This window comes from Oryx dammah, unplaced genomic scaffold, assembly GCF_014754425.2.
Source record: "Oryx dammah isolate SB20612 unplaced genomic scaffold, SCBI_Odam_1.1 HiC_scaffold_27, whole genome shotgun sequence".
NCBI lineage: Eukaryota > Metazoa > Chordata > Mammalia > Artiodactyla > Bovidae > Oryx > Oryx dammah.
In genome coordinates, this window is record NW_024070211.1 from 28909390 (window position 1) to 28931154 (window position 21765).

The following is a 21765-nucleotide window of genomic DNA, read 5'->3' on the forward strand; positions in this document are numbered from 1 at the left end:
TGGAAGAAAAGTTATGACCAACCTAGATAGCATATTACCGGAGAAGGCAATGGCAACCCACTCCAGTACTCTTGCCTGGAAAATCCCATGGACAGAGGAGCCTGGTGGACTGCAGTCCATGGGGTTGCGAAGAGTCGGACACAACTGAGCAACTTCCCTTTCACTTCTCACTTTCATGCATTGGAGAAGGAAATGGCAACCCGCTCCAGTGTTCTTGCCTGGAGAATCCCAAGGACGGGGGAGCCTGGTGGGCTGCCATCTATGGGATCACACGGAGTCGGACACGACTGAAGCGACTTAGCAGCAGCAGCAGCAGATAGCATATTAAAAAGCAGAGACATTATCAACAAAGGTCAGTCTAGTCAAAGCTATGCTTTTTCCAGTTGTCATGTATGGATGTGAGAGCTGGACTATAAAGAAAGCTGAGCATCGAAGAATTGATGCTTTTGAACTGTGGTGTTGGAGAAGACTCTTGAGATTCCCTTGGATAGCAAGGAGATCCAACCAGTCCATCCTAAAGGAAATCAGTCCTGACTCTTCATTGGAAGGGATGACGCTGAAGCTGAAACTCTAATACTCTGGCCACCTGATGCGAAGAACTAATTCATTTGAAAAGACCCTGATGCTGGGAAAGAATGAAGGCAGGAGGAAAAGGGGACAACAGAGGATGAGATGGTTGGATGGCATCACCGACTCAATGGACATGAGTTTGAGTAAGCTTTGGGAGTTGGTGATGGACAGGGAGGTCTGGCGTGCTGCAGTCCATGGGGTTGCAAAGAGTTGGACATGACTGAGCAACTGAACGGAAGTGAAATGAAGCTCCTAGCCACTCTGGCCATGAATACCTTACTGATGACATGTGGGTGGAGGAAGAACAGGTAAAGACTAATTAGGGCTTGTTACAGTGAGTCTTTACATCCACAATGAAGCCATCATCTCACAATCACCCACAGATGACAAGAGGGGAAACTATATCTTCCTGGAGGGCCACTGTAACTCAGGCCTGGATTTATAGTGGAAATCTCGAATGCCCAGATGATGAGATAGTCACTCAGGGTTAGGTGGAGCAGTTTATTCAATGGGTACCATCAATCTTTGAGGGACAGTTAGATCTTCTCTTGTGCCCCAAAGAGAGACGCTGGAAAACTATTTGGTTCTAGGCAACCAATTTTCCAGAATGGAAGCCTAGACACAGATCAAGATAAATGCCCTTCAGGCTAAGAGAGGGTGTTATGGCTTGAACTGGGTCCCACTGGCAAATTTATCTGTTGAAGTCCTAAGCCTAGTACCTCAGAATGTGACCTTATTTTAAGATGATGTCTTTATAGAAGCAATCCAGTTAAAATGAGGTCATAAGGGTGGACCTGCATCCAGTATGACTAGGGCCCCCATAAAAAGAGGAAATTTGGACATAGATGCACATACGTTCAGGGGAGAATGCCATGTGATCATGATGATAGTCATCTACAAGGCCTGTGTCAGTGACTAATAATTATGCAGACGAGAGCTGGGGCAAAGTTATGTGGCCACTAGGCACTGGCTCTCTAGGGGTTTGATGTGGTGCTTGCCTGACATCACCACTTAGAACACTCCATTTGAAAGATACTGCCTGGCTTGTTTTTGAGTTCTGGTGGACATTGAGAGATAGACAAAGCAAAGTGTTGCTGTACCCTGATGTGCCTCTCATGAGATGAGTCAGAAAGAAGAACACCAGGGGAATTCCCTAGTGCTCTAGTAGTTAGGACTCTGTACTTTCACTACTGTGGCCCAAGTTCAATCCCTGGTTAGTGAACTAAGATACTACAAGCTGTACGGCAAGGCAAAAAAAAAAAGTGGGGTGAGGGGAAGAGATGAGAACAATGTCCAAGAAAGAAGTAAATCTAGCATTAAGTGGTTAGTCACACTCTAGATGTGCTGATTCAAATGCAGGGTATATACTTAAACCTTGGGTTTCTTGGGGGCTTCAACACACTGAGGTTCCTGACAATGCCTTGGCCTGTTTCATGGATGGATCAGCTAAGTTAAAGGCTGTGGGGTGTACTGAGAAGCTACTGTTGTGCAACACAAAGAAAAATGTTTAAAAGTATGCATGATATGCATGGAAGGGGCGTCCCTGGCAGTCCAGTGATTAAGACTCTGTGCCCCCAATGCAGGGGCACAGGTTCAGTCCCTGGCCAGGGAACTATGATCCAATATGCTGCAAGGTGCAGACAGAGAAATAAAAAAACTATGCACAGAAACGCCTCTCACTGGGCAGAGTTATGAGCTATGGTACTTGCCTTGAAAAGACCTATCCATAAATACCCTGTTACATTTTCACTGATTCAGGGCAGTATGGGCTGTTACTTGGCTGCAGGATGCCTAGATAGTCAAGTCTCAGCCTTTCTGAGGATACCATTATGGCAGCAGATTATACAAGATCCACCCTCCCTGTCTGTGACCCAGGTGATGTCTATGGAAAAGGTGTTCTTGGATGAACATCAGTGGAATCAGCAAACTGATAAGATCTGGGATGCCCATTGCACAAGGCATGGTAAACGGTTCACAATTCAAGACTGAGCCCCAAAACAAGTTGTTTGAGCAAAGTCAAGAAAACTTGGCAGACTGCCAGCTACAAAGGCCAGTGGCAAAGGACACTTTGGGGCACATAGCAAAGGGGTACTAGATCTGGCCTGTCCTGGCAAATAGACTGTGTAGGTCCCCTATCATTCTCATAAGCATGGCATTGGACACTGGCTGCAGTAGATGCCTTTTCAAGGCATGGCACTGCCATCTTCATCCACACAGCAGATGGGGGTGGAGTAGGTGCATAGTCAAAGACCCTTAGATGGACTGTACTACATATTTGGATTCCCAAGAGCATCCAATCAGGCAGTGGCACCACCTTTATGGTAACAACTGCCTACCAGTGGGCAGCTACTTGGGGGTATTCACTGGATCTTTCATGCCTCATATCACCCCCAGGGAGCAGGTGCCACTGAAAGAGGAAACAGATACTTAAAGGAGAAGTTGAAAAAGATAACTGGACAACCAAGGCTCAGTTCCCAGTGGACACTTAAGAAAATCAGTTTGGACTATAAATGTGGCAGTTCACCAGAAGAGTACCTCCTGTTGAAGCAACTTTTCATTATGATATGGGGAAGGTGGCAAGAGGTCCAGATAGGCTGTAAGAGACCCGAACTACATAATTCCCTCTTCTCATTCTTCCATTTTTCTTCCCACACCTACCGCCTTGGGAAACCAGGCCACCAGAATTTGCAAGTAGAAAGATGAGTCAGGGAGTGAACTACTGAAAAGATAGAGGACCTACACAGTCTATTTGCCAGGACAGGCCAGATCCAGTACCCCTTTGCCATGTGCCCCAAAGTGTCCTTTGCCACTGGCCTTTGTAGCTGGCAATCTGCCAAGTTTTCTTGACTTTGCTCAAACAACTTGTTTTGGGGCTCAGTCTTGTTTTGGTGCTTCTTCAGTCACCATCTTTGCTTGCCGCTGTTGCACAATCATAGAGGTTAATGCTAATGACCGTGATATGAGGTGACAACTCCTAAGGTGGTCTTGATGTGGCCCCATGTCAGGAGGTGGGAGATGTTTCAGGGTGGTACCAGGTATACAAGAAAGAAACAACTGAGGCACCTCAGGAGAAACCAGGGATCATGTGAGGGTAAGACCTAGGAGGATGGGGACAAAGAATGGAGTGACTGCTAGAGAGACTGCTCAAACTGGTCATGTGGCCATGGAAATGACAGGCGCACCTGTGGGGTGTGGGACACTGGAGATCAACCCTGGGAGGCTGGGGGTGGAGGGAGGGACTATTAATCTCTCTCTCTCAATTCTTGTCTACAGACATCTCACCAGTTTAATCCAGACTGCTGTCACCACCCTCAACTTGACCACTGGCCAGAGATAATCTGATCTGAAAACTCTTCAGAAATGTCCCAAGATCCAGTGACGTCAGAAAGAACTAGTCTCCACTAAAGATGACAGAGCAAGATTAACTCTCTGGACATTGATTTGGCCTCTTCGGCCTCATCCTGCTACCGTTGGCCTCTTTTGTTTATTCATCAGTCACGGGTTGTTCTACACGCTTCAGCATGGGTGGCAATAGACAATCACACTGCTCAGAACTTCTGTGGCCCAGCTGAGGTGGGGGAGGTGTGGCTGCTGACAACTCTAGTTGTCCCCTGAACAGGGAGCCTGGGTGCAGTCTGCTGCCGCTGCTGCTGCTGCTAAGTCGCTTCAGTCATGTCCGACTCTGTGCGACCCCATAGACGGCAGCCCATCAGGCTCCCCCGTCCCTGGGATTCTCCATGCAAGAATACTGGAGTGGGTTGCCATTGCCTTCTCTGGCAGTCTGCTGCAGTCCAAATAGGCCTAGTCAAACTAGAGAGTCATGGTTGTAGTGACTTCCACCTGACGGTGCCTAAGACAAACAGAACAGATTTGGTATGAGCTCCTAACAGTAAAATTAGAATATCTATCTGGGGACTTCCCCAGTCATCCAGTGGCTAAGACGCCGTGCTCCCAATACAGGAGGCCAGGGTTTGATCCCTGGTCCAGGAACTAGATTCCATGTGCCACAATGAAGATCTAAGATCCCACATGCCTGATGCAGCTAAATAAATATATAAAAGTAAATATTTAGAATATCTGTCTGATGGGGTGATCTCTGCCCCTGAGAATCCTTAGTTGGATCAGTGAAAGGTCAGGGTTGGAGCCATGGGGCAAACTCACACACATATCCACACATTCAAAGACCTAAGCTACAGCTTAAGAGCTCAAAACGTGAGTTTTGGCAGACTTTGTGATCCCCCTGGAACATGACAGACTGGAGGACTGTATGGTATGTCATTATATCTCAAGAAAGCTGTCAGAAGGAGAAAAAAAACACATTAAAATAATCTAAAAGTGAAAGTGATAGTCACTCAGTCGTGTTCGACTTTTTGCGACCCCGTGGACTGTAGGTAGCCCTCCAGGCTCCTTCCTCTGTCCATGGGATTCTCCGGCAAGAATACTGGAGTGGGTTGCCATTCCCTTCTCCAGGGAATCTTCCTAAACCAGGAATTGAATCCAGGTCTCCTGCATTACAGGCAGATTCTTTACAGTCTAAAATCTCCCTTCAAAAAAAAACAAAAAAGGAATATTGCCTTGTGATGTTCTATTCTCCTACTCAGGGGCCTGTTTGGTTTACTGATGATGGGTTCTTTGGGGAGGCTCTCAGTGCAAGAAAAACAACACTGAAACAGCAAGTAAATAGTCCTGAGGACAAAAGTGAACTCATAAACACCCAGTACTTTTTGGCCAGTGTCAACAAACCTGGCCCGAAAAGCTGGCAACCATCAGGTAGATAAACAGACGGAGAGATGTAACTTCGGGCACAGGGCACCCTTTTGCCTCTCCTGACAGATGCCAGCAAGAGGCATCATTTAGGGTCAAAGGTGAAGAGGAGTCCAGCTGGGACAGTCATGAGTCAGTGCTGTCCAAGTGTCATCAGGAGTTTAGCCTCAACCCCCTCACACAAGTGGAATTCACATTTCCAAGTGACAGAAGGTGCTAAATATTTAACAGCATTCCCAGGTTCTCCTTGCTCTGAGTCTTGCCTTGAGCGCTCTTCTCGAAGATCAGACCAAGCCAGGGGTCCATATGGACTCATGATGAGCATGATTACTTGTATTTTTTATTATGAATATTTTAATGTGGGTGATTTAAAAACTAACACTATATACTGCCCCTCCAGCATCAAGAACTGTTAATATTTGTCATACTTGTTTTAAATATTTTTTAAACATGAAAGCATTTCAAAGTCCCCTTTTTATCTTTCCCTTTGCCCCGGCCCCAGAGCAACCACTATCTTGAATTTGAAAAGTGTTTGTTCTGTCAATATTTATGTAATTTTATTACATATTATATGTATATATATATACACACACAATGATAGCTCATATCATCTTCATGTGGCTTTTAATTTCTAGAAATATTAACAGTGTCTTACATATCATGCTTATTTAAATTATATGCAGAGTACATCATGCAAAATGCCAGGCTAGATGAGTCACAATCTGGAATCAAGATTGCTGAGAGAAATATCAATAACCTCAGATATACAGATGACACAACCTTAATGGCAGAAAGTGAAGAGGAACTAAAGAGCCTCTTGATCAAAGTGAAAAAGGAGAGTGAAAAACCTGGCTTAAAACTCAACATTCAAAAAAACTAAGATCATGTCATCTGGTCCCATCACTTCATGATAAATAGATGGGGAAACAATGGAAACAATGAGAGACTTTATTTTGGGGGGCTCCAAAATCACTGCAGATGGTGACTGCAGCCATGAAATTAAAAGACATTTGCTCTTTGGAAGGAAAGCTACGACAAACCTAGAAAGCATATTAAAAACTAGAGACATCACTTTGCCAACAAAGGTCCATATAGTCAAAGCTATGGGTTTTTCCAGTAGTCATGTACTGATGTGAGAACTGGACCATAATGAAGGCTGAGTGCCAAAGAATTGATGCTTTCAAACCATGATGCTGGAGAAGACTCCTGAGAGTCCCTTGGACAGCAAAGAGATCAAAGCAGTCAATCCTAAAGGAAATCAACCTGAATCTACATTGGAAGGACTGATGCTAAAGCTGAAGCTCCAATACTCTGGCTAGTTGAAACGAAGAGCTGACTCAGTGGAAAAGATCCTGATGTCGGGAAAGACTGAAGGCAGGGCAGGAGGAGAAGAGGGCTACAGAGGATGAGATGGTTGGATGGCATCATCGACTTAATGGACATGAGTTTGAGCACACTCCTGGAGATAGAGAAGGACAGGGAAGCCTGGCGTGCTGCAGTCCATGGAGTTGCAAAGAGTAGGACACAGCTGAGCAACTGAACAACAACACATATCATTCTATACTCAACTTTGGTTCTGAGTTCTATTTCTTTAATGGAAGATAGTTGATTTACAATATTGTATTAGTTTCTAGGTACAGCAAAGTAATTCCATTTGACAGATATATATACACATATGTATATATATTTTTCTTTTTCATATTCTTTTCCATTATAGGTTATTACAAGATATTGAATATAATTCCCTGTGCTATATAGTAGCTCCTTGCTGTTTATCTATTTTATATATAGTAGTGTGTATCTGTTAATCCCAAACTCCTAATTTATCCCTCTCCCTGCTAAATTCTATATTGATATATAAAAGCTTGTACATTCATTACAACTATTGCATAGTGTTCCACTATATGACTATATCACAATCTATCTACCCTGTTGATGGGCATTTAACATGCTTCTGAATTTTTTATTTTACAAACAAAGCTACAAAAAAAACTTTTGTGCATGTGTGCAGCCATTACTTCGATAATCATAAAAATGTCTGCTTTTATGCAAGACAGAAGCACTGTCATAAGGTTACAAAGACACGCACAGGATAGGTGAACAATAAGAATTTCCCTCTGATTGTTTATTGTAGAGAAACAATGGGCTGAGAGTAGAGGAAGATCTAAAGGTGATCCAGGAAAAGGCATTGCCTGCAACATCTTCAGAGAGGTTATTAGGAAAACAGAAGCATTTTCCATCCCAAAGCCACACTCCTGGCACACCCAGAGGCAAACCTCTGTACACTGTGTACACCTGCAAGTTGGGCTGGTCTGGAGTGGAACAATGAGAGTATTCCAAGAACAAGGACAAGGTGACTAGCAATGGACAAAGAACTAAAAAGAGTGTGCAGACGCAGAAGTGGACATCAAAAGTAAGGACACAGAGCCAAACAGGGGTACGAGAGGAAGATCTATGAAAGACTTCAAAATATTATGCTGGACCAGGAAGCTAGGTCAGCCATCCTTTTATCTCTTGCTCTCCATTCTTTTGTTGTTGTTCTTAAAATTTTTAAGGTAATATGTATATGCACACTGTTAAAATGTAAACAGTACAAAAAGGGCACAAAAAGACTCAAAAGTTGGTGAATTATGCCTGGGCAGGATGAAGCCAGAGGAAACTCTGATGGAGGTTCATAGCAGTCCTGCAGTAAAAAGTTAAGTCTTTCTCCTAAATCTAATCTCCAGACTCAAGACCCCTACAGAGAAGCAGCCGAAATTACCAATTTCTTGTGTGTCCTCCCAGGGATATTTTATACACATTCTCTCTCTCTCTCAGTAAAAAAATTTCAAACGGTAAAAAAATTTTGCCTGCAATGCAGGAGACCCTGGTTCAGTCCCTGGATCAGGAAGACCCCTTGGAGAAGGGAATGGCTACTCACTCCAGTATTTTTGCCTGAAGAATTCCATGGACAGAGGAGCCTAGCGGGCTACAGTCCGTGGGGTCACAAAGAATTGGACACAACTGAGTGAGTAAGCACGATGGCATATTATATAGTTTTGGACCTTACTTTCCTCCCATATCACAGTAAGAAATTCATATTAATACACATAGATCTGCCCCTATTCTTTTTTAAAAGATTTAACATTTTAAGATGTTTTTATTTGTTTATTTTTATTTTGGGTCTGCTGGGTCTCTGTAGCTGCATGCAGGCTTTCTGCAGCTGCAGCAAGAAGGAACTACTCCCTAGTTGCAGTGCACATGCTTCTCACTGCGATGGCTTCTCTTGTTATGGAGCACAGGCTCTAGGGCATGCAGGCTTCAGCAGCTGCAGCACGTAGGTTTGGAAGTTTCGGCTCTCAGGTGACGACTCAGTAGTTACGGTGCACAGGCTTAGTTGTCCTACAGGATGTGGAATCTTCCTGGACCAGGGATTGAACCTATAACTCCTGCATTGGCAGGCGGATTCTTAACCAGTAGACCACTAGGAAAGCCTTCCTGCCTCTATTCTTTTTAATGGTTGCATAAAATTCCATTGTATGAATGTACTACAACTTATTTAATTAGTTCCCTACTGCGACATGTAGGTCATTCTAACATTTCCCAATCAGAAATACTGCTATATTGAATAGTCTGGAATATTTCATTGACCACAAATTTTATCTGTAAGATAAAAATTCCGGCAGTGCATTTGCTAAGTTGGTATAAGTGACACTTTATACCCTACTGGTAACGGCAATCGCATCCGATTCTGCGATCCCACGGACTGTAGCCCACCAGGTTCTTCTGTCCATGGGATTATCCCAGCAAGAATACTAGAGTAGGTTGCCACTTCCTTCTCCAGGGGATCTTCCTGACCCAGGGATCGAACTCGAGTCACGTACGGCTCCTGCACTGGCAGGCGGATTGTTTACCACTGAGCCACCTATACCCTAATACCTAGTTTCAAATTTCCCATCCCTGAGGCTTTAAAGCGATACATTAGATTCCACCAGAGTCTCAGGGACAATTTGTAAATGTCTGCCAGATGAGACTGAGGAACACTTGAGCCAAGTAAAGGTAACTGGAGGATAATCTCGGGAAGGCTTGATGGTAACCTGAGCACTGGGAAAGAAAATCCATCTAATCAACGGTATTAGCCAAACTGAAGAAAGAATGTGTTAACAGGATGAGACAGGTCATTACAAAACCCAGAAGGAGGAGCCAAACAGCAAAAATAGGCAGTGTTTATCTCTGAAGAGAGAGAGATACTTAATCTAATGAACAGGCACCAGAGAAGCACATGCAGACAGGTTTCTCCAAGGCCTAGAAGACATTTTTTTCCACGCAATTCTATGCTTTAGTTCTGAACACCAGCCAATCGATTAAAGCAGTTACTAATTCCTCTCCCTAGGTACCTGGATTCTAGGAAGAGGTTAAGCCTATTAAAGAGGGCCACATACTTTTTGATATCTCTACCATTAATAGGTCAGGTCTCCATCTTCTTCTCTAGGTTCTGGGTGTGCTCTGTAACTGCTCTGATGGGTAGAATACAGCAAAGATGATGCTATGCCAGTTTCCAGACAGAGACTTTAAGAAACTGGCAACTTCCACTTCCATCTCTTGGAATATCCACTCTGGGGAAACCAGCACCCTGGAAGAAGTCTTGACTATCCAGAGACCCACCATGCTGTGAGGAAGTCCCAGGCTAGCTATGTGGAGAAAGAGACACTCGGCCATTTTGGTCAAACTAGTCCAGGCACACAACATGCAACTGAAGACGCCATCTTGGAAATTCCAGCCCCAGCATATGTGACATGAAGAAAAGTTAAGGAAACCAGCTAAAAGTCAGACCTGAGGCCCAAATATATGGCCCTACTTGATCCATCTCAGACATCTTCACCCATTCAAACTAAAGCTCCACTCCACTGTGAAGCAGAGATAAGCCATTTCTGATATGCACTACCCAAATTCCTGACCCACAAAATCATAAGGATAATAACAAATTGTTGCTTTAAGCTGCTAAGTTTGGGGGTAGTTTGACAGGTAGGAGCAACTAGAATAGGGGGCTTCTGTGTGATGAAGTATAAGATTCCTGGGAGGGCTAAATTTTGTAAATAAATACTCCAATCCACAATATGTTTCTGTGGGTTTGGCCAATGGGGGTCAGTCCCCAATAGTCTACCCATGCTGAATGAACTGACAAAATTTAGTTTCTGAACCTACAAAGCTAAAACCTGAAGGGCCAGTCTTGATCACTATGCCCATCTCCATCATCGTCTGTTTTTCACTCTGTCTTATGTCAAACAACTCAGATTAAGGAGCTGAGAAGAGTCTCACAGTTTACCACCAGATGTAGCTACTGTTCAGTACCACTCACAGCCTTTTGACTGGTACATGAAATGTATTTATTTATCAAACATTACCAAGAACCTCCCCTGTACCCAGAACTGTGCCTAGTGCTGGGGGTACACAGAGCTGGGAAAAACATAGGCCCATCACTTGGAACTTCACATCCCAGTCTCTAAGCCACATAAACAGGCAATGATAAGAAACAAATGCATTTAGGGGACTTGCCTGATGGTCCAGTGGTTATGACTTTGTGCTCATAATGCAGGGAGCCTGGGTTCAATCCCTGGTCATGGAACTAGATCCCATATGCCACACCAAAGAATTAGAATGCTGCAACTAAAGACCTGCATGCCACAACTAAAGATCCCACATGCTGCAATGAAGATCAAAGATCCCATGAGCTGCAACTAAGACCCAGCACAGTCAAATAAATAAATAAACATTAAAAAGAAAAGAAAGAAATACATGCACTTAAATATATAGCAAACCTAAAAGGAGAAAAAGATAGCAATACAGTAGGAGACAGAAAATCCACTTCATCATCCAGACAGAAAATCAATACAGAAACATTGACTTTAAATGACACATTAGGTCAGATGAACTTAACAGATTTATATAGAACATTCCACCCAAAAGCAACAACATACACATTCTTTCTAAGCAAATATGGAACATTCTTCAGTATAGATCAAATGTTAGGCCATAAAAGAAACCTTAATAAATTTAAGAAGACCGAAATCTGATCAGGCATCTTTTCCCACATAATGGTATGACTAGAAATCAACTGCAAGAAGACATCTGGACAATTCACAAATACTGGTTAAAGGGATAAAACAACATGGAGATTGTGGAGACTAAACAACATGCTACAGAAACTACTAAGTCAAAGAAGAAATCAAAAGAGAAGTTAAAATAACTAAAGATGAATGAAAATGGAAAATACCCCATACCAAAACTTAAAGGAAGGGGTGCCTAGGTAAAGGAGGCTGGGGATGCAAATGTTTGCTTGAGATATTTAAGGATGATTCCCCAGGTCCTGTGGGGATTCCTGAGCAAGTGAACAACTAATCAAACATGCTCTTAGGGGCACTGACGTGGCAGTGGTGTATGGGTAGATTGTTGCGGCAGATCAAGCAATAATGGAGACCAAGCAGCAGGGAACACCCAGACATCATTCCTTTCCAGAGTCACTATGGGGCTGCCCATGCTGCCAGCCAAGATGCAGACAAGTAAGGAGGTTGACATGGTGATGAAGCTGCTGAACATGGGAATGATATCCTCTGTGTTGGGCAGAACAAAGCCCACTGGGTTCAAAAGGTCACAGATCATCTGGCCTTTGATGTTAACGTCCAGTAGAAGGTGGGAACAGAGGCTTTGGGAAAGGATGCAAAGAGTGATAAAAGCCAAAATTGATGGCAAGCAGCAAAAACAGTTTCAAGAAGGAAGTTCGTAGCAATAAATGCCTACATTAAGAAATAAGAATGATGTAAGAAAAAGAAGAAAAAAAAAACAAGGAAGGTCTCAAACAACATAATGTTACACCTCATGGAACTAGAAAAAAGAAGGGCAAACTAACCTCAAAGTTATAGAAGGAAAAAACGAAGATCTGAGAGAAAGAAACAGAGACTAAAAAGACAATAGAAAAGATCAGTGAAACTAACAGGTGGCTTTTAAAAAAGCCAAACAAAATAGACAAACCTTTAGCTAGACTCACAAAGAAAAAAAGAGAAGAGAACTCAGATAAATAAAATCAGAAATGAAAGAGGAGACATTACAACTGATACCACAGAAATACAAAGGATCACAAGAGACTATTGTGAACAATTAAATGCCAACAAATTGAATAACCTAGAAGGGATGGATAAATTTCTAGAAACATACATCATACCAAAATTGAAACAAGAAAAATAGAAAATCTGAGCAGATCAGTTACTAGTAAAAAGATTGAATCAGTCATCAAATCTCTTAACAAACAAAAGTCAAAGATCAGATGGCTTCACTGGGGAATTCTACCAAGCATTTAAGGAAGAATTAATACCAAACTTTTCCCCAAAAGTGGAGGAGGGGAGGAGGGAACACTTTCAAACTCATTTTATGATGCTGAAATTTGCCTAATACTAAAACCAGACAAGGACACTACAAGAAAAGAAAATTACAGGCCAGTATTCTTGATGATTATAAATGAAAAATCTTCAACAAAATATTACAAACCAAATTCAACAACATACTAAAAAAAAAAAAATATTCTCCATGATCAAGACAGATTTATTTCAAGGATGCAAGGATGGTTGAACAACTGCAAATAAATGAATGTAAGAACACATTAAGAAAATGAAGGATAAAAATCATAGGGTCATCTCAACAGATACAGAAAAAAACATTTGACAAAATTCCACCTTCATTTACGATAAAAATGCTAACAAAAGTGGGTATAGAGAGAATGTACTGTTAACATAGGAGTTCTCTTGAGAGTCCCTTGAACTGCAAGGAGATCAAACCAGTCAATCCTAAAGGAAATCATTCCTGAATATTCATTAGGAGGACCGATGCTGAAGCTGAAACTCCAATACTTTGGCCACTGATATGAAGAACTTACTCATTGGAAAAGACCCTGATGCTGGGAAAGATTGAAGGCAGGAGGAGAAGGGGACAACAGAGAATGAGATGGTTGGATGGCATCACCGACTCAATGGACATGAGTTTGAGTAAGCTCTGGGAGTTGGTGCTGGACAGGGAAGCCTGGCGAGCTACAGTCTATGAGGTCACAGAGTTGGATGCGACTGAGCGACTGAACTGAACTGTTAACATAATAACAGTAACAAGCCCATGGCTAATATCAGAGTCAACTGAAAAGCTGAAAGCTTTCCCTGTAAGATCAGGAACAAGACGGATGCAACTCTTGCCACTTTTATTCAACATAGTATTGGAAGTCCTAGACAGAGCAATTAGGCAAGAAAAAAAGAAGGTATCCAAATCAGAAAAGAAGTAAAATTATCACTATTTGAAGATGACCTGATATTATATACAGAAAACCCCAAAGACTCTACCAAAACAACTATTAGAAGCAATAACTGAATCCAGTAAAGCTTCAGGATAAAAAATCAAAATACAAAAATCAGTTGAATTTCTGTAAGCTAATAACAAATGATCAGAAAGAGAAATTAAGAAAATACTCTCATTTACAATTGTATCAAGAAAAATAAAATATCCAGGAATAAATTTAACCTGTTCACTGAAAATTATGACATTGAAGAAAGAAATTAAAGAAGACAAACAAGTGGGAAGATATTCCACGCTCATGGACTGGGAAAACTAGTATTATTAAAGCGTCCATACTATCCAAAGCAATCTACAGATTCATTGCAATTGCTACTAAAATGCCAATGACATTTTTCACAGAAATAGAACAAACAATCCTAAAGTTTACATGTAACTAAAAATGACCCTGAATATTCAAAGCAATCTTGAGAAAGAAGAACAAAGCTGGAGGGTTTGTGTCCTGATTTCAAAGTATATTACAAAGCTATTATGCCAAGAGGTATTGGCATAAACACATATACACAGATTAGTGGAAGAACAGAGAGCCTAGAAATAAGCCCATATATATATCATAAATTATTTATGATGAGGGAGTAAAGAATATATAATAGGACAGCCTCCTCAATAAATGGTTTTGGGAAAACTGGATAGCCACGTGCAAAAGATTACTATCTTACACTATACACAAAACTTAACCCAAAATGGATTAAAGATCTGAACATAAAATCTGAAACCATAAATATCCCAGAAGAAACCATAGGTGGTAAGCTACTTGACGTTAGCCTTGATGATGATTTTTTTTTGGATTTGACAGCAAAAGCAAAGGTAATAAAAACAAAAATAAACAAATTGGACTACATTAAACCAAATAACTTCTGCACAGCAAAGGAGACCATCAACAAAATGAAAAGACCACCTACCAAATGGGATAAAATATTTGCAAATCATATATCTGATAGGAGTTAACATCCAAATACATGAAGAACTCAAACAGTTCAATAGTAAAACAAACAAATAAAATCCAATTAAAATATGGGCAGAGGATCTGAATTGACATTTTCCCATAAAAGACTTACAGATGGCCAACAGTTAAAAGAAAAGGTACTCATTGTCACTAATCATCAAGGAAATGCAAATGAAAACTTTAATGAGATATCACCTTGTACCGGTCAGAATGGCTCAAAGACCAAAAAAAATAAGCGTTGGGAAGGATGTGGAGAAAAGGGAACTCTTGTGCACTGTTGGTAAGAATGTAAATTGGTACAGCTACTATGGAAAACAGTATGAAGGTTTCTCAAAAAATTAAAAAATAGAACTATGATATGATCTAGTAGTTCTACTTCTGGGTATTTATCCAAAGAAAATGAAAACACTATTTACCTCAATGTTCACTGCAGCAGTATTTACAATAGGCAAGACATACAAGCATAGAAACAACCTAAGGGTTTATCAATGGATAAATGACCAAATAAAGTGTCTCTCACACACACACACACACACACACACACACACACACACACGGGAATATTATTCAGCCACAAAAAACAAGGAAATCTTGCAATTTACAACATGGATATACTTGAACAAATTATACTAAATGAAATGTCAGACAGAGAAAAGCAAATACTGAATGATCTCATGTATATGTGGAATCTAAAATTGAAACAAACTAAAAACTCAAACATACGGAAAACCGATCACCATCGGTTGCCAGTGGGGGATGGGAGGAGGGGAAAATGGATGAAAGTGGTCAAAATGTACAAACTTTCAGTTATAAAATAAGTAAGTGGGGATTACAGGACTATCTCCCAGGGTGTAATACACAGGATGGTGACTATGACAACACCGTATTGTATATTTGAAAGTTGTTGAAAGAGTAAATCTCAAAGTGCTTCTTGCAAGAAAAAAAATTTTCTTAAGTATATACATATATAAAAAAGAAACACGATACACGAAATGACAAATATGTACAGGAAGCATTACGGAGACACAAGAGGAGTCACCAACCCAGGCAGTCCACAATCAGAGCTACAGAATAGACAGTTGATCTTTTCATTCTCAGGGTCAACACCTTTGAAAGATATCAATTTGTTGTAAATTTACATATGAATTTAAGATATGTTCACATTTCACTTTTTTAGCACTCTTGTCATTATTTTAGTTAGAAAAGAGAAGGGAACTGGCATTTATGCACTTGCCTGATTCTCACATGTTTCAATTCCCAGTCCAACCCCTTAAAGTCCTACAATGCTTCCCTAAGCTGATTTTATTAATTTTATGTGTAATATGCAGTTTTAGACAACTGATGGTGCAGGGGACATTATGGTCAGCCACCCTTATCTCAATTCCACTCCTCCTCCTATGCAGTCAACACCTATTTAGGTGGCACTAAGCTATAGTGCAGCTTTGGCCACTATGATGGGTTTAGGAATGGGCAATTAACCCAGGCCAATCATCTAAGTTCTGTGAGACAGCAAAGCCAAGAGAACTTCAGAAGAACAAAATGGTGGGTTGGATGGTCTCATGAATACCTGGAGCAAACTATACCTGATAGGCACACAATTATTAGACTTTTCTAACAGGAACCAATAAAGCTGCTTTATAGTTTAAACCGGTGAGAACGGCAATCAAACAGATTTGAACTGATACACAGTGAGTCACTGGAAGCATCCTCTTCCTCAAAAAAAGGGTATTAATGGGCTTTTAAGGATGTGCAGCCCTCCACTCTATACTAACTCACACCAGCCATGCAGCGGAGGGGTTAATGTATTGCCCATGGAGCAGCCCAGGTTCATGTGACTCCAGATCTTTGAGATACAAAGGCTGGAGCCAGGAGGCTCTGCAAAATTCGAATCCTAGTCTCTCCTTTAAAAGGCCACACATTTCTGGCTTTCTCCTGCCTCCTCTTCCACTTTCTAGGGCAGTCAAGAATTTCTTTGGTAGTTACTTCTATAGAGATAATCCTGAGGAAAACTTCCCAGTAAACTTTCCCTGAGAAATGGTAAGAAGTCTTAGTATCCACCCTTGGGGCATCCACTGGGCTCCTCACATTTCTAGAGGTTAAATCAAGCAGGAGAAGCTCTCAGGACTTTGGTTTCTTGGCTTACTTGGTTTCCTGGAGCAGAGCACACAGCAAATGATTTTTTTTAACCATCTCTGAGTGCACTGTGACCTGCCTACCATATCTCAAAAACATGAACCCAACAGAGAAGACCCCAGGGGAGATGGCAGTGGCCGAGCCAGGTGCAGAGAAATTGTTCAGTTTGGACTCTCAAAGCCTCACAGTCATTTTCTCTCTCATTGTTAACTCTCAGTCCAGTTTCCAGAGTGGGAAGGGAGGTGGTTGCTCAAATACTGCCATTTCTATTGCTATCGGAGGCTCTGCTTCTCTTGCCCAATCCATTCCATGGCACATAACTGGGCAGTGTCCCTTGGAAGCCATCTTCTCCCCATGCCTGCTCAAGAGCCCACCATGACCCCTCAGAGGAAACCCCAGGACCCGCAGTCTGCCCTTCAAGGCCCTCCTCAAAGGCCTGTCATATCCCAAGTCCCCACAGTTCCTCCTCATTTTTTACTACTGCCCAGCACAGCCACTAGGTGACCAGTCAGTTCATCAGCCCAGCCCAAGGGCTGTCTATGCTTCCTGTCAATCACTGATAACCTCACATGTGCCTGGATGGCACAGTCTAATCAAAGGTCCCACTTCTCCCCCAGCCCCAGACTGGCTTATCCTCCTAGCACACTCAGGTCTTCTTTCTGAAATTATTTGATTACTGATTTGTTTACTCCAACTCATTGGAAAAGACCCTGATGCTGGGAAAGATTGAAGGCAAGAGGAGAAGGGGATGACAGAGGATGAGATGGTTGGATGGCATCACCAGCTCAACGGACATCATGAGTTTAAGCAAACTCCAGGAGCTGGTGAAGGACAGGGAAGCCTGGAGTGTTGCAGTCCATGGGGTGGCAAAGAGTCAGACACCACTTAGTGACTGAACAACAACAATCCCCCTCTTTCCCCAAAGGAGCATTTAACCCCCATGTGGGTATTGGTCATAATTTATTGAAGCTCAGTTCTTAGAAAAGTTCCTGGGGCAGAGTGGGTGCGTTAATATTTAATAGTTATCAGGAAGACAGATCCCACGTGAATCTCTTCGGTTCACTTCCTAAAACCTCTCCAACTTAATCAACATTGGGTTTTCCAGTCTCTGTCCATTGACAGTGGGCTATCCATCCCTGCCTCATAACAGTGTTCCACTAGATAAACCTCTCACTGGATACTGATTTCTTAATAACAAAAATGTGCCTTTTCATTAATGTCTATGGTTTTCCTTTCACTCTTTTAAGCAATGACATCTTTCTTTCCATTAAGGGCAAATTTACCCTGCAAATTGCCAAACCTCTGCAATCCTCCAGAAACCACTTCCTTTGAAAGAAGTCTGGTAGGGATAGCACCACAGAAAAAGTGGATCTATAACATCACGCAGCTTGCACACTTGCATCTGCTATTCTATTACCAAGACAGTTCCCTTCTCTCCCAATCTCTATCCATTTTAATCCTAGCCTCCCCGACTCATCTCTTACCTGTGCCCTCCGGCTTCACGCCCCTCCTTGACCTGTTTGTTCATTTCAACTCAGAACTGCTTCACACGTCCAGGATTATGACCACAGCCCCAGTCGGTCCCGGGCTACGTTCTCCCGATGGCCTCCACTTTTTGTTCATTGTCTCCTCATCCCCAGCCTCTCTGTCCCGGTGCTCACCGCATCCCTTTGGCGCGAGCCCCACCACCACCGCCACCACCCTCCCTCGGTTACCTGGAGCTGGTGCAAATGCAGAACGTAGCCTTGCACCAACAGCTGGAATAAGACGCGCAGCTCCCCTGGCCCGGAAAGCTCGTCCAGGCTCCGCAGCCTCCGATCTCCAGGCCCGGTTCCGGGAGCCTCAGCCGCCTGGGCCGCAGGGAGGGCGGAGGGGATCGCCGCCTTGGCTCTGGCCCCGTACGAGCCGAGGCCAGGGAGTGCCGCCCGCGTCCCCAGCAGCGCCAACCGCAGCCTCGCGGAGCCCAGAGCGCCCATTCGGTTCATGGCTCGCCCCGCCGCGCCTTTGGCTCGAGAGCCAGAGTGCCTGGAATTTGCCCAGAGACAGAACAGCAGGGGCGGGTTCAAGGGTACCGGTGGCCCAGGGCGGGCCGGACTAAGGCGGGCCCTTATTGTTCCCTTTTCCTCGCGGTCTTCAGTCCCTCCAGATATGACCTAAGGGACTCACAGAAGTCACCCTTTCCAACTGGAAGCCTCCTGGCTCGGGAAGGGGCCGGACAACCCCAAGGCAGAAGATGCACGGGGGACTTACGGGAGCCCGACGGAGCTCTGACGATGGCCGCCCCTCCCGCGACTGCTCACCTCGCACTTCCGCAAGCTCTCGAGGAGAACTCGAAGTTCGCTTGGTCTCAACTCCGGGGAGGAGTGCAGCGAAGTTCTGAACAGCCCCGGAGCCCTCCAAGGCCGCAAGGCACCACCCAGGGAGACGGGCCTTCGCTTGCCCGGCGGGCTGGCCTTCTCTCTTCCCAGGGCCCAGATGGAGCCCGCCGCTGGCTTTTTCCAAATAGTCCCCAGGATTAATCCCGGAGTCCGAGCACTGAGCAAGGAAAGAGCAAAAAAAAAAAAAAAAAAATCCTCCAAAAGAAAAACAAAATCCCAGAAAACCCGATCCTGTATCCAGGGTCGTCTGATTCTTTGGAGGGAGGAAGCCAAAGTAACTAATTTAAATATTAGGTGTTTTTTGTTTTTTGTTTTTAATGCAATTCTACTCTCTCTCCCTCCCCATCACCCACTCACTCCCTTATCAGCTGAGGCAGGATTTCTCAAACGCCGGGTTGAGATTACGTTTAGTGAATGTGACCAAAATGATCTTTTAATAAGATGGAAAAGAATAAAGTAGAACAGAAAATATTTCAAGAAGTATTATTTCATGAAATCTTCGTTTCATATATGTATATTCAAAGTACAAGTTTCAGAAAGTTAAAAACATGACTCATACACATGTAAGATAAACAAGGAGTCAAAGTTTACTCAACCCATTAGAAGTGGAACCAGCAGGATGACAAAGTTTGTCCTAAGAGCATTTGAAGAACTGGTTATTTATAGGCAGGTTGAGGCAGTAAAGGCCTGTTAATATCAGGGGACAACAGTTATACTGATGGCTCATGTAGCTAGTTGTGGGTTTCTTTTTATTTATCCCCTTAGGCGGTCATAGAGTTTCTTGACTCTGTGACTGAATATCTTTCATTAGTTCTGGAAGTTTTCAGACTTTCAAACTTTCCTTCTACCCCATTTACTTTTCTCCTCTCTTTCTAGGACTTCAAATTATATGTTAGACTTTCTAAATGTATCCTCCCTGTATCTTACCCTCTCTTCTGTACTGTTCTATCATTTAGTCTCTTCTAGTTCATTAATTCTCTCTTCAGCTATGTCTATGTTAAATCTATCCATTGAATTTTAAATTTCTATTATCGTATTTTTCAGTTTTCAATTTTGATTAGTTTTCTTAAATCTATTTTTTTAATATTTCTAATTTTGTACCAAATTCTTAATTTTATTTTTTCTTATCCCCTTTACTTTTGTAAGCAGAGTTGCACAAAAGTTCTAAGGATTATGACCAATAACTCCAATATATGGAAACTATGTGGAACAATTTCTATTGTCCATTATTTCTGGTGGTTTTGTGCATATTGTCAGGTTTCTTCCTGGGCTTGGTTTCTTTTGATTGTGTGTTCATTCAGAAAATGTATTCTTTAAGTTTCTGGTGGAAAAAATTTGAAGTTTAGGATGATTTCATTTTCCTTGCAGAAGATTTAGTTTTGTTTATTGACAGTTGCCTAAAGGCACCCACAATCCAGAATCACCAGAATTCCAGTTTCAAGGAATGAGATGCTTTGAAGCTGTACTGCCATCCTTTAGAAGGCTAGTGTATTTCTAGTTCTTAATCCTTTTGGGTTCCAACTCAAAGTTTGGGTATAAGAGATTATGGACTTCAGTTATACTTCACATAGCCCCATAAATCTAAACCACTCAGCTTCTCAGCTTCTTTTTCTGAAAATGGGAAATACTACTTCAAGGAATGGGCTTCTCCAGTTGCTCAGTGATAAAGAATCTGTCTGCCAATGCAGGAGACTTGAATTCAAGCAGGAGATGTGGGTTCCATCCCAGGGTCAGGAAGATCCCCTGGAGGAGGGCATGGCAACCCACTCCAGTATTTTTGCCTGGGTAATCCCATGGACAGAGGAACTTGGTGGGCTACAGTCCATGGGGTCGCGAAGAGTTGGACATGCCCGAGCTTCTCAGCAGCATGCACTAAGAGGACAGTGGTACCTAATACTAACTTACCTTGGGAGTTGTGTCTTCTCCTGGTTCTTATCTGATAACTCTTTATTGCCTTGTTCGTTCTCTGATGCTGATGCCTTTAAGAGAATGCTGGTCATATTTGATTCAGCTTTTCAAGTTATCCTTTGAAAGAGAGTTGAGTCCAGTATTAACAGAAGTGGAAATCTAATTATGCTTTTATCTTTATTCATTTTCTGAATTCTGGGTTCATTTTCTTGATATATTTTATTTTTGTTGTTGTGAAGTCACTCAGTCATGTTCAACTCTTGGCCAACCCCATGGATGATAGCCTGCCAGGCTCCTTTGTCCATGGGATTTTCCAGGCAAGAATACTGGAGTGGGCTGCCATTTCCTTCTCCAGGGATCTTCCTAACCCAAGGATCAAACCCAGGTCTCCCACACCACAGGCAGACTCTACCGTTTGAGCTACCAGGGAATTCGATTATATTTTTAATCTTTTTAAAAAAAAAATCATTGTTTAATACAATTTTGTTTCCTAATAAATGGATTTAATGCTGCATATTTTCTTTTTTTTTTAATATATTTTATGTGTTTGGCTGTGCTTAGTTGTAGCATGTGCGATCTAGTTCCTCAACCAAGAATCAAACCCAAGCCCCCTGCATTGGGAATGAAGAATCTTAGCCACTGGACAACCAGCAAAGTCCCCATATTTTCATGATACTATTTTGGCCATATCCAAAGAGA

At 42.5% G+C, this 21765-nt stretch overlaps 1 protein-coding gene across 2 annotated transcripts in view; it reads right to left on the reverse strand.

Annotated features, from left to right (window-relative positions):
* LOC120854365 (sterol 26-hydroxylase, mitochondrial) overlaps positions 1-19297 on the reverse strand; it is a 59576-nt gene extending 40279 nt beyond the window's left edge. For both annotated transcript variants that reach the window (XM_040228336.1, XM_040228335.1), the window contains exon 1: positions 18496-19297. In XM_040228336.1, coding sequence (XP_040084270.1) covers positions 18496-18765 — 270 coding nt within the window. In that variant the 5' untranslated portion in view covers positions 18766-19297. The remainder of the gene's footprint in view (positions 1-18495) is intronic.
* Between the last annotated feature and the right edge of the window lie 2468 nt (positions 19298-21765).